General features: G+C 43.5%; 1 protein-coding gene across 2 annotated transcripts in view; it reads left to right on the top strand.

Annotated features, from left to right (window-relative positions):
- The window catches only part of SYT2 (synaptotagmin 2), a 399391-nt gene that overhangs the window by 317964 nt on the left and 67021 nt on the right, over positions 1-14406 (top strand). For both annotated transcript variants that reach the window (XM_077295394.1, XM_077295395.1), the window contains one exon: positions 12368-12490. In XM_077295394.1, the coding sequence (XP_077151509.1) occupies positions 12368-12490 (123 nt within the window). The remainder of the gene's footprint in view (positions 1-12367; positions 12491-14406) is intronic.

The raw sequence follows: 14406 nt of genomic DNA, 5'->3' as shown, positions 1-14406 counted from the left end.
TTTTTGACAACTATGAGAGACAATTACCTTTCACAACTGGTTCAGGACCCAACAAGAAGGGGGCATTGTTAGACCTAATACTAACCAACGGGCCAGACTGCATATCAAATATAAGGGTTGGGGGTCACTAGGGGAATAGTGATCATTTAGAGAATTAAAGGAAGCAGGTAGTGATGAGGCATTAAATAAATACAAAAAATTAAATAAATTCTGTAAAAAGCAAATCAAGGCAGCAAAAAGTGAGACAGAGAGACTCATTGCCAGAGAGAGTAAAAATAATCCCAAAATATTATTTAACTACGTAAATAGCAAGAAACTAAAAAATGATAGTGTTGGCCCCCTTAAAAATAGTCTGGGTGAAATGGTGGATAAGGATGAGGAAAAAGCCAATATGCTAAATGACTTTTTTTCATCAGTAGTTGCGCAAGAAACACAAGAAAATTCCATGGCAGACAATATGATCAGTGATGACAAAAATTCCCCATTAAATGTCACCTGCTTAACCCAGCAGGAAGTACGTCAGCGTCTAAAAATCACTAAAATTAACAAATCTCCGGGCCCGGATGGGATACGCCCCCGAGTACTGCAGGAATTAAGTACAGTCATTGTTAGACCATTATTTTTAATCTCCTTTGGGGTTGTCCCTGGCAACAATGGACCCATGGACCAAAGTCACTACGCTCCCTGAGTCCAGGAGAGCCTCCGTTTGGCATCCATTCACGAGTACCTGGCACAGCTGGGCATTGCTGTCGGCAGTGCCCGTAGTGGCTGTACAGACTGGCTGGGCATACATAGACACCCAGCGAGCAAACCTGCAGTCCATGGGCTCAGATTTCAGGGGGCAGTTGACAGCCACATGTCTGGGCCCTTGACACCACCAACACTTAATAACTGCAGCACGACTAGACCTTAGGGCCCCTTTAGGGGAACGGGAGTTTTGTCACCCTCACTTCGGGTTACCCCCTCATCACGGGCTTGGTCCTGGTTAGCCCCACCAGTGGACTGTGGACTTTTCTCGTGCTCCAACACAAAGTCCTGATTGGCTGTATACTACTTATCTTACCAGCTGGTCCAGGGTGTCCAGGTTCCTTTTCCCCACCCGATACTGCATGGTGGCCAGCAGAGCATTCTACCATTTGGGCTGGGGTCAAAGTTTCAGGCTGGAGCCATCCCTCCACCAACTGCAATAAGTCATACGCCTGAGACCTGGCAGGACGAGTCTTTGAAAAGGACTAGTGATGAGCGAATACACTCGTTACTTGAGATTTCCCAAGCACGCTCGGGTGACCTCCAAGTATTTTTTAGTGCTCGAAGATTTAGTTTTCCTCACCGCAGCTGAATGATTTACATCTGTTAGCCAGCATAAGTACATGTGGGGGTTGCCTGGTTGCTAGGGAATCCCCACAAGCTGGCTAACAGATGTAAATCATTCAGCTGCGGTGAGGAAAACTAAATCTCTGAGCACTAAAAAATACTCGGAGGTCACCCAAGCGTGCTTGGGAAATCTCGAGTAATGAGTATATTCACTCATCACTAAATAGGACCACTGGTACACCCTCTGATCACCCCTTACTGTAGGGGCCTCTTCTTGACACTGCTGATCGCCCGTTACATTAGGGGTCTCTTCTTAACACCGCTGATGCTCCGGTAGCTGCCACTGCAACTGCAGCACCTCTTGCTGCAGCAACTGCAGCACCTCTTGCCGCTACCGCTGGAGCTGCAGCGCCTCTTGCTGATACTATGGCTGGAACTACAGTGTTTCTTGTTGCATGAGGACCATCTGCTTCAAAAGCTCCTCCATTTTCCCAGCAGGCTTGCTCACCAACATGCAGCATACTTTGGGGTATGCCTCAGTTCACACTGCTTCGCATTCTCCAGCCATATGTAGTGCAGCGGTAGCACACTTATGCAGTGGGGAGGCAGTGACCCAACAAATTCTTAACACAAAGTCTCTTTAATGCTGTTACTTCACAGCATTAAATGTCAAATTCATACAAGTATGTATAATTAAAGTCCAATTCACAGCACTACATAGTACCCGGTATCCTCCGGATCACTGACGGGAATCATATCCTCCAGATTACAGTCACTAAACATGCCAGTCCACCCTCTGACTGGTTGCTGTGGGCAACTGCACCACCGTGTTACCATATGTACCAGACATCTCAGATCCCCTGGCTGCTTGGCTCCACTTGCCTGTGTTGCCTCATGCAGGAGCTCTGCAGAGCTGACTGCTCTGCCCTCTAGCATACAGCAGACTGATTCTGTCTCTGACCCTGACACACCCAAACCCTCTACCACAGGGATTTTAACTGGGATCTGTGGCCTTCAGCCACTTGGAAAACGCGGGCCTGAAATAAAACGGACTGCACGACTATCATCCTGCAGTCTGTTTCAAAATACAAAAACCCCAGAGCAGTTTTTCCCAACTCTGCCCTGGACACTAACATGCCCAAAACTAAAACTAATTTTTAGTCTGCATTGCAATCACAGCTACGCCTGTGACAGCAGTGCATTCTCATGGCCTCCATATGCCTCCATGCACATCCTGGGTGAACACACAGCAAATCCTACCTGTGACACCGGTCACTGCCTCACAAGTGTTATATTTGTGGCTTGGCTATCCATCATGGACTATTCGATACAATAATTTATCATAATAGTTATATTTAAAATTAGTATAAAAGGTGTTAACTAGGAACATCAGCTGTGACGGAGAACAGGGTTAGTTTAGTTAAATAGAACCTGTCATCAGGATTTCACACCCCAAATTAATAGCATGTTTTTAGTTTAAATTGTTAATGACCTGCAAACACAGTGGGTTGGTTCTCCAGCCTCTCTCCTTTTCCCTAACTCCTTCCTACCTACTGTCACATTTAAGGGTGCTTTCACACTGCGTTCTGGCACCCTTTCATTGGCCCCATCGGGGCCTATGTCCAAACCCCTCGCAAGATTTATGCTTATGTGCTGATGGGGCCTTAGACTGTAATGTGAACATGTGCTCTGTTGAGCATAATTTGTGGGCGTATACACCTACCAGAGACAGGTACCCTGACGTAGTCTACTTAGTCAAAGACTGGAGGCAAGCAGCAAGCAGGAAAAGGTAGAGATGCAGGAGAGCTGTAAGTGCAGCACCTGCAGACTGCAATTGCAACTCATTAGCTTATTGTAATGCCCTACTTGACTGCCAGTAAACAAAAATAACTCCAGAATCCAAAATGATTGGTATGTAGCCTGTTTTATGTTTCTCTATAGACTTAAATGAGACATCTGACTGTAGCATTTTTGTCTGAGAAAGAATGCACACAAACAAACTACAAAAGTTTCCACAAAAATGTGTGAAGCTAGGAATCACGGAATCACACATGCAATTTTTTGCAGCAGTTTTTGAAATTACATCTTTTTTAGATAAAGACAGAACTGATTTCAGGCCTTCACATCAAAACTATACTAAACGCTGGCACAAATTTTCAGATATGTTTTTATCCTAATATGGAATCTCTCACTCACAACATGCAGTTAAACTTTATACAGGTATGTAGAGGATTTAGCGCGTATAAAAATGATATCGGCAGTATAAGTGTTAGTGTTTGAGAAAAAAAATTATTTCATATGCAATTAAGTGCATTTTTGTGACCAAGGTCCTCTGTTCAGTGATGCCTGAATTCATTTCCTGACCCAAGGCAGGCGCACTGACTTTGTGTGCTGGCGCGCTCTCATTGATGACATTCTGGAAGCACCCCTGGCTGGGCCACATATTACCACCACATAGTGACCGAATACTACAATACTGATCATTAATTAAAAATACAATATTAATTTTACCAGAAGTGCCATTACACTGAGGAGCTTTGTATTTACTACACAGTGTATAGTGTCAGTGTACATGTAGTACAGTGATCACCGTGGCGGTGACATAAACAGGAGCTCTATATATAGTGTATAGTGTACAGATTATACAGTGATCACCAGTGACATTATACACAGGACCTCTCTATATAGTGTCAGTGTACAAGTAATTGTTGTGAACTCTGTTTTTGGGCTCCCTCTTGTGGTCACAAGTGGTACTGTGTGAGTGCTGTCTTTGGGCTCCCTCTGGTGGCTCTTTGTGTCATTCTGCAGGTCTGAGGCTGGATCAGCTGTCTCGTTATCTGTTAGCTGGTTTCCTATTTAGCTCACCTGGACTATCAGTTGTTGCCTGCTGTCGATGTATTCAGTGCTATTTTGATCTCTCCTGAATTCCTTCGCTATCAGTCTCTCCACGAGAAGCTAAGTTTTCTGTTTGGTTATTTTTTGCTCATCAGTGTTCAATATCTTTCTTGGTTATTTATTTGTCCTTGTCCAGCTTGCTAATATGTGATTTCCTTGCTTGCTGGTAGCTCTAGGGGGCTGAGTTTCTCCCCTCACACCGTTAGTTGGTTTGGGGGTTCTTGAATTCTCAGCGTGGATATTTTGTATAGGGTTTTTTACTGACCGCACAGTTCCCTGCCTGTCTTCTGCTATCTAGTATTAGTGGGCCTCATTTGCTGAATCTGTTTTCATTTCTACGTTTTGTATTTTCCCCTTACCTCACCGTTATTATTTGTTGGGGGCTTCCTATATCTTTGGGGTCATTTCTCTGAGGCAAGTGAGGTCTTACTTTCTCTATAGGGGTAGCAAGTTTCTCAGGCTGCATCGAGACGTCCAGGAATTTAGGCACGTTCACCGGCTACCTTCAGTGTGTTTGGTTAGGATCAGGTTTTGCGGTCAGTCCAGTTACCACCTCCCTAGAGCTCGTTCTATGTTCAGTAACTTAGCTAGTGCATTTTGTGATCCTCAGCCACTAAGGATCATAACAGTACAGCAGGCCAAAAAGTGTTTAATGCATCGCAGAAGTGGGATAAGAGAAGTCCTGAGTACAATTTTTTTTTTTCCTCTCCCTTTGCTGCAGTCTGTCCAGCTTCTCTCATCCCCTTAATCTCTGGGTGGCTTTGAGTTCAGCTGGAACATGGATATTCAGAGTCTGACTTCTAGTGTGGATCATCTTGCTGCAAGGGTGCAAAGCATTCAGGATTTTGTTGTTCACAGTCCTATGTCTGAGCCAAAAGTACCTATTCCTGAGTTGTTTTCTGGAGATAGATCTAGGTTTCTGAATTTTAAGAATAATTGTAAATTATTTCTTTCTTTGAGACCTCGTTCCTCTGGTGATTCCGCTCAGCAAGTTAGAATTGTTATCTCCCTGTTACGTGGCGACCCTCAGGATTGGGCTTTCTCCCTGGCGCCAGGAGATCCTGCATTGCTGAATGTGGATGCGTTTTTTCTGGCGCTTGGATTGCTTTATGAGGAACCTAATCTTGAGAACCAGGCAGAAAAGGCCTTGCTGGCTCTCTCTCAGGGCCAGGATGAAGCTGAGGTGTATTGTCAAAAATTTCGGAAATGGTCGGTGCTTACTCAATGGAATGAGTGTGCCCTGGCTGCAAATTTCAGAGAAGGTCTTTCTGAAGCCATTAAGAATGTTATGGTGGGGTTCCCCACGCCTGCAAGTCTGAATGACTCAATGGCTTTGGCCATTCAGATTGATCGGCGTTTGCGGGAGCGCAAATCTGCGCACCATCTGGCGGTGTTTTCTGAACAGAGACCTGAGTCTATGCAATGTGACCGAATTCTGACCAGAATTGAGCGGCAAAATCATAGACGTCAAAATGGGTTGTGCTTTTACTGTGGTGATTCAACTCATGTTATCTCAGCATGCTCTAAGCGCTTAAAAAAAAATTGCTAAAACTGTCACAGTTGGTACTATACAGCCTAAATTCATTTTGTCTGTTACTTTAATTTGTTCTCTGTCATCCTACTCGGTTATGGCTTTTGTGGATTCAGGTGCTGCCCTGAACCTGATGGATTTGTCGTTTGCCAGGCGCTGTGGTTTAGTCCTGGAGCCTTTAGAATTCCCTATTCCACTGAGGGGAATTGATGCTACACCGTTGGTTGAGAATAAGCCTCAGTATTGTACTCAAGTGACCATGTGCATGACTCCTGTACATCAGGAGGTGATTCGCTTTCTTGTGCTGCATAATTTGCATGATGTTGTCGTTTTGGGTCTGCCATGGTTGCAGGCCCATAATCCAGTACTGGATTGGAAAGCTATGTCTGTTTCAAGTTGGGGTTGCCAGGGGATTCATGGCGATGCTCCTTTGGTGTCAATTGCTTCTTCCACTCCTTCTGAGGTTCCTGAGTTTTTGTCGGACTACCAGGATGTATTTGATGAGCCCAGATCCGGTGCCCTGCCTCCTCACAGGGATTGTGATTGTGCTATAAATTTGATTCCTGGTAGTAAGTTCCCTAAGGGACGACTTTTTAATTTGTCTGTACCAGAACATGCCGCGATACGGAGTTATATAAAAGAGTCTTTAGAGAAGGGACATATTCGCCCGTCCTCCTCCCCTCTTGGTGCAGGATTCTTTTTTGTGGCCAAGAAGGATGGTTCTCTGAGACCTTGTATTGATTATCGTCTTCTAAATAAAATCACGGTCAAATTTCAGTATCCTTTGCCATTATTATCTGATCTGTTTGCTCGGATTAAGGGGTCCAGTTGGTTCACCAAGATAGATCTTCGTGGTGCGTATAACCTTGTGAGTATTAAGCAGGGGGATGAATGGAAAACAGCATTTAATACGCCCGAAGGCCATTTTGAGTACTTGGTGATGCCTTTTGGACTCTCTAATGCTCCTTCTGTGTTCCAGTCCTTCATGCATGACATCTTCCGAGAATATCTGGATAAATTTATGATTGTGTATTTGGATGACATTTTGGTCTTTTCTGAGGACTCGGAGTCCCATGTGAAGCAGGTCAGGATGGTATTTCAGGTCCTACATGCTAATGCCTTATTTGTGAAGGGCTCAAAATGTCTCTTCGGAGTACAGAAGGTTTCCTTTTTGGGTTTTATTTTTTCTCCTTCTACTATTGAGATGGACCCAGTCAAGGTCCAGGCTATTCATGACTGGACTCAGCCTACATCTGTTAAAAGTCTTCAGAAGTTCTTGGGTTTTGCTAACTTTTACCGTCGCTTCATTGCTAATTTTTCTGGCGTGGTTAAACCCTTGACGGATTTGACCAAGAAGGGTTCTGATGTGACTAATTGGTCTCATGCGGCCGTGGAGGCCTTTCGGGAGCTGAAGCGCCGGTTTTCTTCGGCTCCAGTTTTGTTTCAGCCTGATGTCTCCCTTCCTTTTCAGGTTGAGGTTGATGCTTCTGAGATTGGAGCAGGGGCTGTTTTGTCGCAGAGAAGCTCTGATTGCTCTGTGATGAAGCCTTGTGCTTTCTTTTCAAGAAAGTTTTCGCCTGCCGAGCGGAATTATGATGTTGGTAATCGGGAGTTGTTGGCTATGAAGTGGGCATTTGAGGAGTGGCGACATTGGCTCGAGGGAGCTAAACATCGTGTGGTGGTCTTGACTGATCACAAAAATCTGATTTATCTTGAGTCTGCCAAGCGGCTGAATCCTAGACAGGCTCGTTGGTCGTTGTTTTTCTCCCGTTTCAATTTCGTGGTCTCGTACCTGCCTGGTTCGAAGAGCGTGAAGGCTGATGCTCTTTCTAGGAGTTTTGTGCCTGACTCTCCGGGAGTTTCAGAGCCGGCTGGTATCCTCAGAGAGGGAGTGATTTTGTCTGCCATTTCCCCAGATTTGCAACGAGTGCTGCAGAGATTTCAGGCGGATAGACCTGACCGTTGCCCACCAGAGAGACTGTTTGTCCCAGATAGATGGACCAGCAGAGTTATTTCCGAGGTTCATTCTTCGGTGTTGGCAGGCCATCCTGGGATTTTTGGTACCAGAGATTTGGTGGCTAGGTCCTTCTGGTGGCCTTCCTTGTCGCGGGATGTGCGTTCCCTTGTGCAGTCCTGTGGGATTTGTGCTCGGGCTAAGCCTTGCTGTTCTCGTGCCAGCGGTTTGCTTTTGCCTTTGCCTGTCCCGAAGAGGCCTTGGACGCACATTTCCATGGATTTTATTTCGGATCTTCCAGTCTCTCAGAGAATGTCTGTCATCTGGGTGGTGTGTGATCGTTTTTCCAAAATGGTCCATTTGGTGCCCTTGCCTAAGTTGCCTTCCTCCTCCGATTTGGTTCCTCTATTTTTTCAGAATGTGGTTCGCCTGCACGGCATCCCTGAAAATATTGTGTCTGACAGAGGATCCCAGTTCGTGTCCAGATTTTGGCGGATCTTTTGTGCTAAGATGGGCATTGATTTGTCTTTTTCGTCAGCCTTCCATCCTCAGACGAATGGTCAAACTGAGCGAACTAATCAGACCTTGGAAACTTATTTAAGATGTTTTGTTTCTGCTGATCAGGATGATTGGGTGACTTTTTTGCCATTGGCCGAGTTTGCCCTTAATAATCGGGCTAGTTCTGCTACTTTGGTTTCGCCTTTTTTCTGCAATTCTGGTTTTCATCCTCGTTTTTCCTCGGGTCAGGTTGAGCCTTCTGACTGTCCTGGGGTGGATTCTATGGTGGATAGGTTGCAGCAGATTTGGAACCATGTGGTGGACAATTTGAAGTTGTCACAGGAGAAGGCTCAGCGCTTTGCCAACCGCCGTCGCGGTGTGGGTCCCCGACTTCGTATTGGGGATTTGGTATGGCTGTCTTCTCGGTATGTTCCTATGAAGGTCTCCTCTCCTAAATTCAAGCCTCGCTTCATCGGTCCTTATAAGATTTTGGAAATCCTTAACAAGGTGTCATTTCGTTTGCACCTCCCAGCATCGTTTGCCATTCATAACGTGTTCCATAGGTCTTTGTTGCGGAGGTATGTGGTGCCTGTGGTTCCTTCTGTTGAGCCCCCTGCCCCGGTGCTGGTTGAGGGCGAATTGGAGTACGTGGTGGAGAAGATCTTGGATTCTCGTATTTCTAGACGGAGGCTTCAGTATTTGGTTAAGTGGAAGGGCTATGGTCAGGAGGATAATTCCTGGGTTGTCGCCTCTGATGTTCATGCGGCCGATTTGGTTCATGCCTTCCATGTGGCTCATCCTGATCGCCCTGGGGGTTTTGATGAGGGTTCGGTGACTCCTCCTCAAGGGGGGGGGGTACTGTTGTGAACTCTGTTTTTGGGCTCCATCTTGTGGTCACAAGTGGTACTGTGTGAGTGCTGTCTTTGGGCTCCCTCTGGTGGCTCTTTGTGTCATTCTGCAGGTCTGAGGCTGGATCAGCTGTCTCGTTATCTGTTAGCTGGTTTCCTATTTAGCTCACCTGGACTATCAGTTGTTGCCTGCTGTCGATGTATTCAGTGCTATTTTGATCTCTCCTGAATTCCTTCGCTATCAGTCTCTCCACGAGAAGCTAAGTTTTCTGTTTGGTTATTTTTTGCTCATCAGTGTTCAATATGTTTCTTGGTTATTTATTTGTCCTTGTCCAGCTTGCTAATATGTGATTTCCTTGCTTGCTGGTAGCTCTAGGGGGCTGAGTTTCTCCCCTCACACCATTAGTTGGTGTGGGGGTTCTTGAATTCTCAGCGTGGATATTTTGTATAGGGTTTTTTACTGACCGCACAGTTCCCTGCCTGTCTTCTGCTATCTAGTATTAGTGGGCCTCATTTGCTGAATCTGTTTTCATTTCTACGTTTTGTATTTTCCCCTTACCTCACCGTTATTATTTGTTGGGGGCTTCCTATATCTTTGGGGTCATTTCTCTGAGGCAAGTGAGGTCTTACTTTCTCTATAGGGGTAGCAAGTTTCTCAGGCTGCGTCGAGACGTCCAGGAATTTAGGCACGTTCACCGGCTACCTTCAGTGTGTTTGGTTAGGATCAGGTTTTGCGGTCAGTCCAGTTACCACCTCCCTAGAGCTCGTTCTATGTTCAGTAACTTAGCTAGTGCATTTTGTGATCCTCAGCCACTAAGGATCATAACAGGTAATACAGGGATCACCAGTGACATAATACACAAGAGCTCTGTATATGGCATATAGTGTATAATTAATACAATGTTCACCATTGACATTATACACAGGAGCTTTGTATATAGTGCATAGTGTACAGGTAATAAAGGAATCACCAGTGACATTATACATAGGAGCTCTATATATAGTGTCACTGCACAAATAATACAGTCATCACCAGTGACATTATACACAAGAGCTCTGTATATAACATACAGTGTATAGTGTAAGTGTACAGGTAACACACTGACTCACCGGCGACGTCTGTAGTTGACATTCTTCATCTTCGCTTTTCATCTTCATCCAGTGCACACCGCCATCATTTCTTACAGCCAGGATTCGTCTATGCAGAAAATAATACAGTTATCTAGAGCACATAACCAATTTTTTCCCAACTTCTACACTATGCCAGATAAAGAAAAAAGCGACTGTGTTGCCCTGCACCATAACAGGACCTCTCCTCCCCCACACTGAAAACAGTATCCTCAAAATAATATCTTTTAATTAGCCCTACAGTAATAATATCCCACATTCTGGACCCCATGTGACGTCCCATTCTGCCTCATGTCTCTCCATACTGCCCCATATCTGTCCATATTGTCCCCATAGTCATCCATAATAGTATAATGCACCCCATAGCCATATATATTAGTATAATGCACCTCCATAGTAGTATAATGCACCCCCATAATAGTATTATGCACCCCCTTAGTCATACATAAAGTATAATGCACCTCCATAGTCACATATAATAATATAATGCACCCCATAGTCATATATAGCAGTATGATGCACCCCCATAGCAGTATAATGCACCCCATAGTATAATGCTCCCCCATAATAGTATAATGCACTCCAAAGTTATATATAGTATAATGCACCCCATAGCAGTATAATGCACCCCCATAGCAGTATAATTTGCCCCATAGCAGTATAATGCAGCCCCATAGCAGTATAATGCACCCCCCATAGCAGTATAATGCACCCCATATTAGTATAACGCACCCCCATAGCAGTATAATGCACACCCATAGCAGTATAATGCACCCCATATTAGTATAATGCACCCCATAATCATATATAGTATAATGCACCCCATAGTAGTATAATGCACTTCCCATAGCAGTATAATGAACCCACATAGCAGTATAATGCAGCCCCATAGCAGTATAATGCACCCCACATAGCTGTATAATGCACCCCCATAGTAGTATGCACCCCCATAGTAGTATAATGCACCCCCATAGTAGTATAATGTACCCCGAGTGCGGCTTTACAAAAAAAAGTTTCTCCTTACCTGGCCGAGGTCCAGCGGTGTCCTCTGCTAGGATTCATCTGAGGTGCGGACCTTTGTTCCGGCATATGACAGTGATGTCATATGCCGGTGACGTGTGCACTGACGTCAGCTGCCGGCCTGTGATTGGCTGGTGGCTGTTAACTGTTGTCATGCAGGAGGAATCTATCGCATGGCAACAGATTTTAACTGAATGTGCATCTGAGGATGCACAATCAGTTACTGAGCAGGCAGAATCCTGCCTCTAGGGCTCGGTCTTCTCGCTTGGCCCCATACTCCATTAAGGACAGTAATGCCCTGATGGCGGACCTGCAGGCATGTGTTATCACATGTGTTAGCCCAAATTGTAAATACTTCAGGATTTAGCTCTAACAAACGGCACAAAAAGTCCAACTACTTATATGATTCCAGCCTGAGATCTTAAATTGTCCACATCTTGCTTGTACATTTCTGAGATCAATCCTTTTGCAAAAATAAAATTATTGTATATCCAGAAAATAATTAGTCCTTTTACTGTAATGTGTCCAAATTTTGCTGTCTGTATGTGCAAGCAAGAACAGCCCATGAACACTTTCCTTTATTTATATATGGATACCAGAAACTTTCTGCTGCTCCATAATTCAGGATGCAAAATTGGTCCGTTACAATGTTGTTTCCGATGTTTCTCGACAGCTCTTTGCTCGTCACCATAGTGAAGTTTGGAGTGTGACTGTCTGAGGTTGTGGACAGGTGTCTTTTATACTGATAACAAGTTCAGACAGGTGCCATTACTACAGGTAATGAGTGGAGGACAGAGGAGCCTCTTAAAAAAGAAGTTACAGGTCTGTGAGAGCCATAAATCTTGCACGTTTTTAGGTGACAAAATACTTATTTTCCACCATAATTTGCAAAATAAATCTTGCCAAATCAGACAAGATGATTCTCTGGGTTTGTTTTCTCATTTTGACTCTCATAGTTGTGGTCTACCTATGATGTCAATTACAGGCCTCTCTCATCTTTTTAAGTGGGAGAACTTGCACAATTGGTGGCTAAATTTTCACCACTGTAAGTCTAACCGGAAATTTGAACCAAAAGGTTAATTCAAATGGCAGCATCCAGTCGCATTAAGCACAAATACTGAGGTCCATGTACACCCATCAAAACAATTTACACTTCTTTTTTTTCTGTAGTTTTCTTAGGATGATGATGACGATGCAGAAACTGGATTAACAGAAGGTGAAGACAAGGAAGAGGAGGAAAAAGAAGAAGAGAAGCTTGGAAAGCTACAATTCTCCTTAGACTATGACTTTCAAAATAACCAGGTAACAACATCCAGGTAAAATGATACTTTTGATGCCCAAAGCAAAGGTAAAATGCGTTGCTCAATTCAAGTGTTTCAATAATGTTAGCACATGTGTCATATAGTTAGTGTATGTTATACAGTTATTATGGTTGAAACAGGCAATTTGAGAATAAAAAAACAGGCAGGAGGGACTTTACATACCAGTATCTGAATATATACCCTACCGTTCAAAAGTTTAGGGTCAAACAGACAAAATTGTGTTTTCCATGAAAGATCATACTTTTATTAATCAAATGAATTGAAAGTCTAGTCCATACATTGACAAGGTTCAAAAAAAGGATTTTTATTTGAAATAATAATTTTCTCCTTTGCTTTTGTCAAAGAATGTTCCCTTTGCAGCAATTACAGCATTGCAGATCTTTGGTATTCTAGCAGTTAATTTGCTGAGGTAATCTGGATAAATTTCACCCCATGCTTCCAGAAGCCCCCCCCCCCCCCACCTCAAACTTGGATTCCTTTGTCCATAACACTTTTAGCAAATCTTCCTCTGTCCAATGTCTGTGTTCTTTTGCCCATATTAATCTTTTGCTTTTATAAGCCAGTCTCAGATACGGCTTTTTCTTTGCCACTCTGCCCTGAAGGCCAGCATCCCGGAGTTGCCTCTTCAGTGTAGACATTGACACTGGCGTTTTGCATGTACTATTTAATGAAGCTGCCAGTTGAGGACATGTGAGGCATCGATTTCTCAAACTACAGACTCTAATGTACTTGTCTTGTTGCTCAGTTGTGCAGCGGGGCCTCCCACTTCTCTTTCTACTCTGGTTAGAGCCTGTTTGCGCTTTCCGCTGAAGGGAGTAGTACACACCATTGTAGGAAATCTTCAGTTTCTTGGCAATTTCTTGCATGGAATATCCTTAATTTCAAAGAACAAGAATAGACTATCAAGTTTCACATGAAAGTTCTTTTTCTCAAACGAAGGTCAGGTTTACAAGTTCTCTAATCAGCCAAACTGTTTTCAGCTGTGCTAACATACTTTCACAAGGGTTTTCAATGGTATTCCATCCATCCATTAGCCTTCTTACACAGTTAGCAAACACAAAGTACCATAAGAACATTGGAGTGATGGTTGTTGGAAATGGGCCTCTATACACCTATATATTACAAACCAAACGTTTGCAGCTAAAATAGTCATTTACCACATTAACAATGTATAGAGTGTATTTCTGAATCATTTAATGATTAAAAAACTTTGTTTTTCTTTAAAAAATAGGGACCCTAAACTTTTGAAGGACCCTAAACTTTTGAATGGTAGTGTGTATGTATATACATATATATATATATATATATATATATATATATATATATATATATACCATATATATATATATATATATATATATATATATAATTGTCTAAGGGTCTGTTTGTCTGTAACTGAAATACCGCGTCGCTGACTGGTCGCGCCCGGCTGGCCTCGACCAATCAGCATTCATAAATAAACTACATACCTATACTAGAGCTAGAATAACATGAAGGACAGTCTGTGAGAGACAGAATAACATGGAGGACAATAAAAGGGGTAATGGTGTGCACTCTGGTCAAAAGGATGTGGAGGTGCTGGTAAATCAGACCGTGTGGTCAAGTCAATAGTAGAGGAAAAAAGTACCGCACACTCGAAGTTGATATGATGCAAAAAGGTATAAGCCAAATTTATTAACACAGACAGGATATCAACAGTTGCCACTGTGTTAGTTCGTAGAGTGAAAACCCGACGTTTCGACCCTCCCGGGTCTTATTCATGGGGTTACTAGGAAGCAAATAGACGGTATAAGCAGCTGTTTGTGACATGATATAAAATGAAAAACAACAAACGAAAAAGGACAAAGATAAAATACCAAAGCATAACAAAAACATATTATGTACAATATATACAGA

The sequence above is a fragment of the Ranitomeya variabilis genome, chromosome 3 (assembly GCF_051348905.1).
Source record: "Ranitomeya variabilis isolate aRanVar5 chromosome 3, aRanVar5.hap1, whole genome shotgun sequence".
NCBI lineage: Eukaryota > Metazoa > Chordata > Amphibia > Anura > Dendrobatidae > Ranitomeya > Ranitomeya variabilis.
Note: the sequence above shows the minus strand (reverse complement) of the source record. Positions and strands in the feature narration are given on the sequence as shown.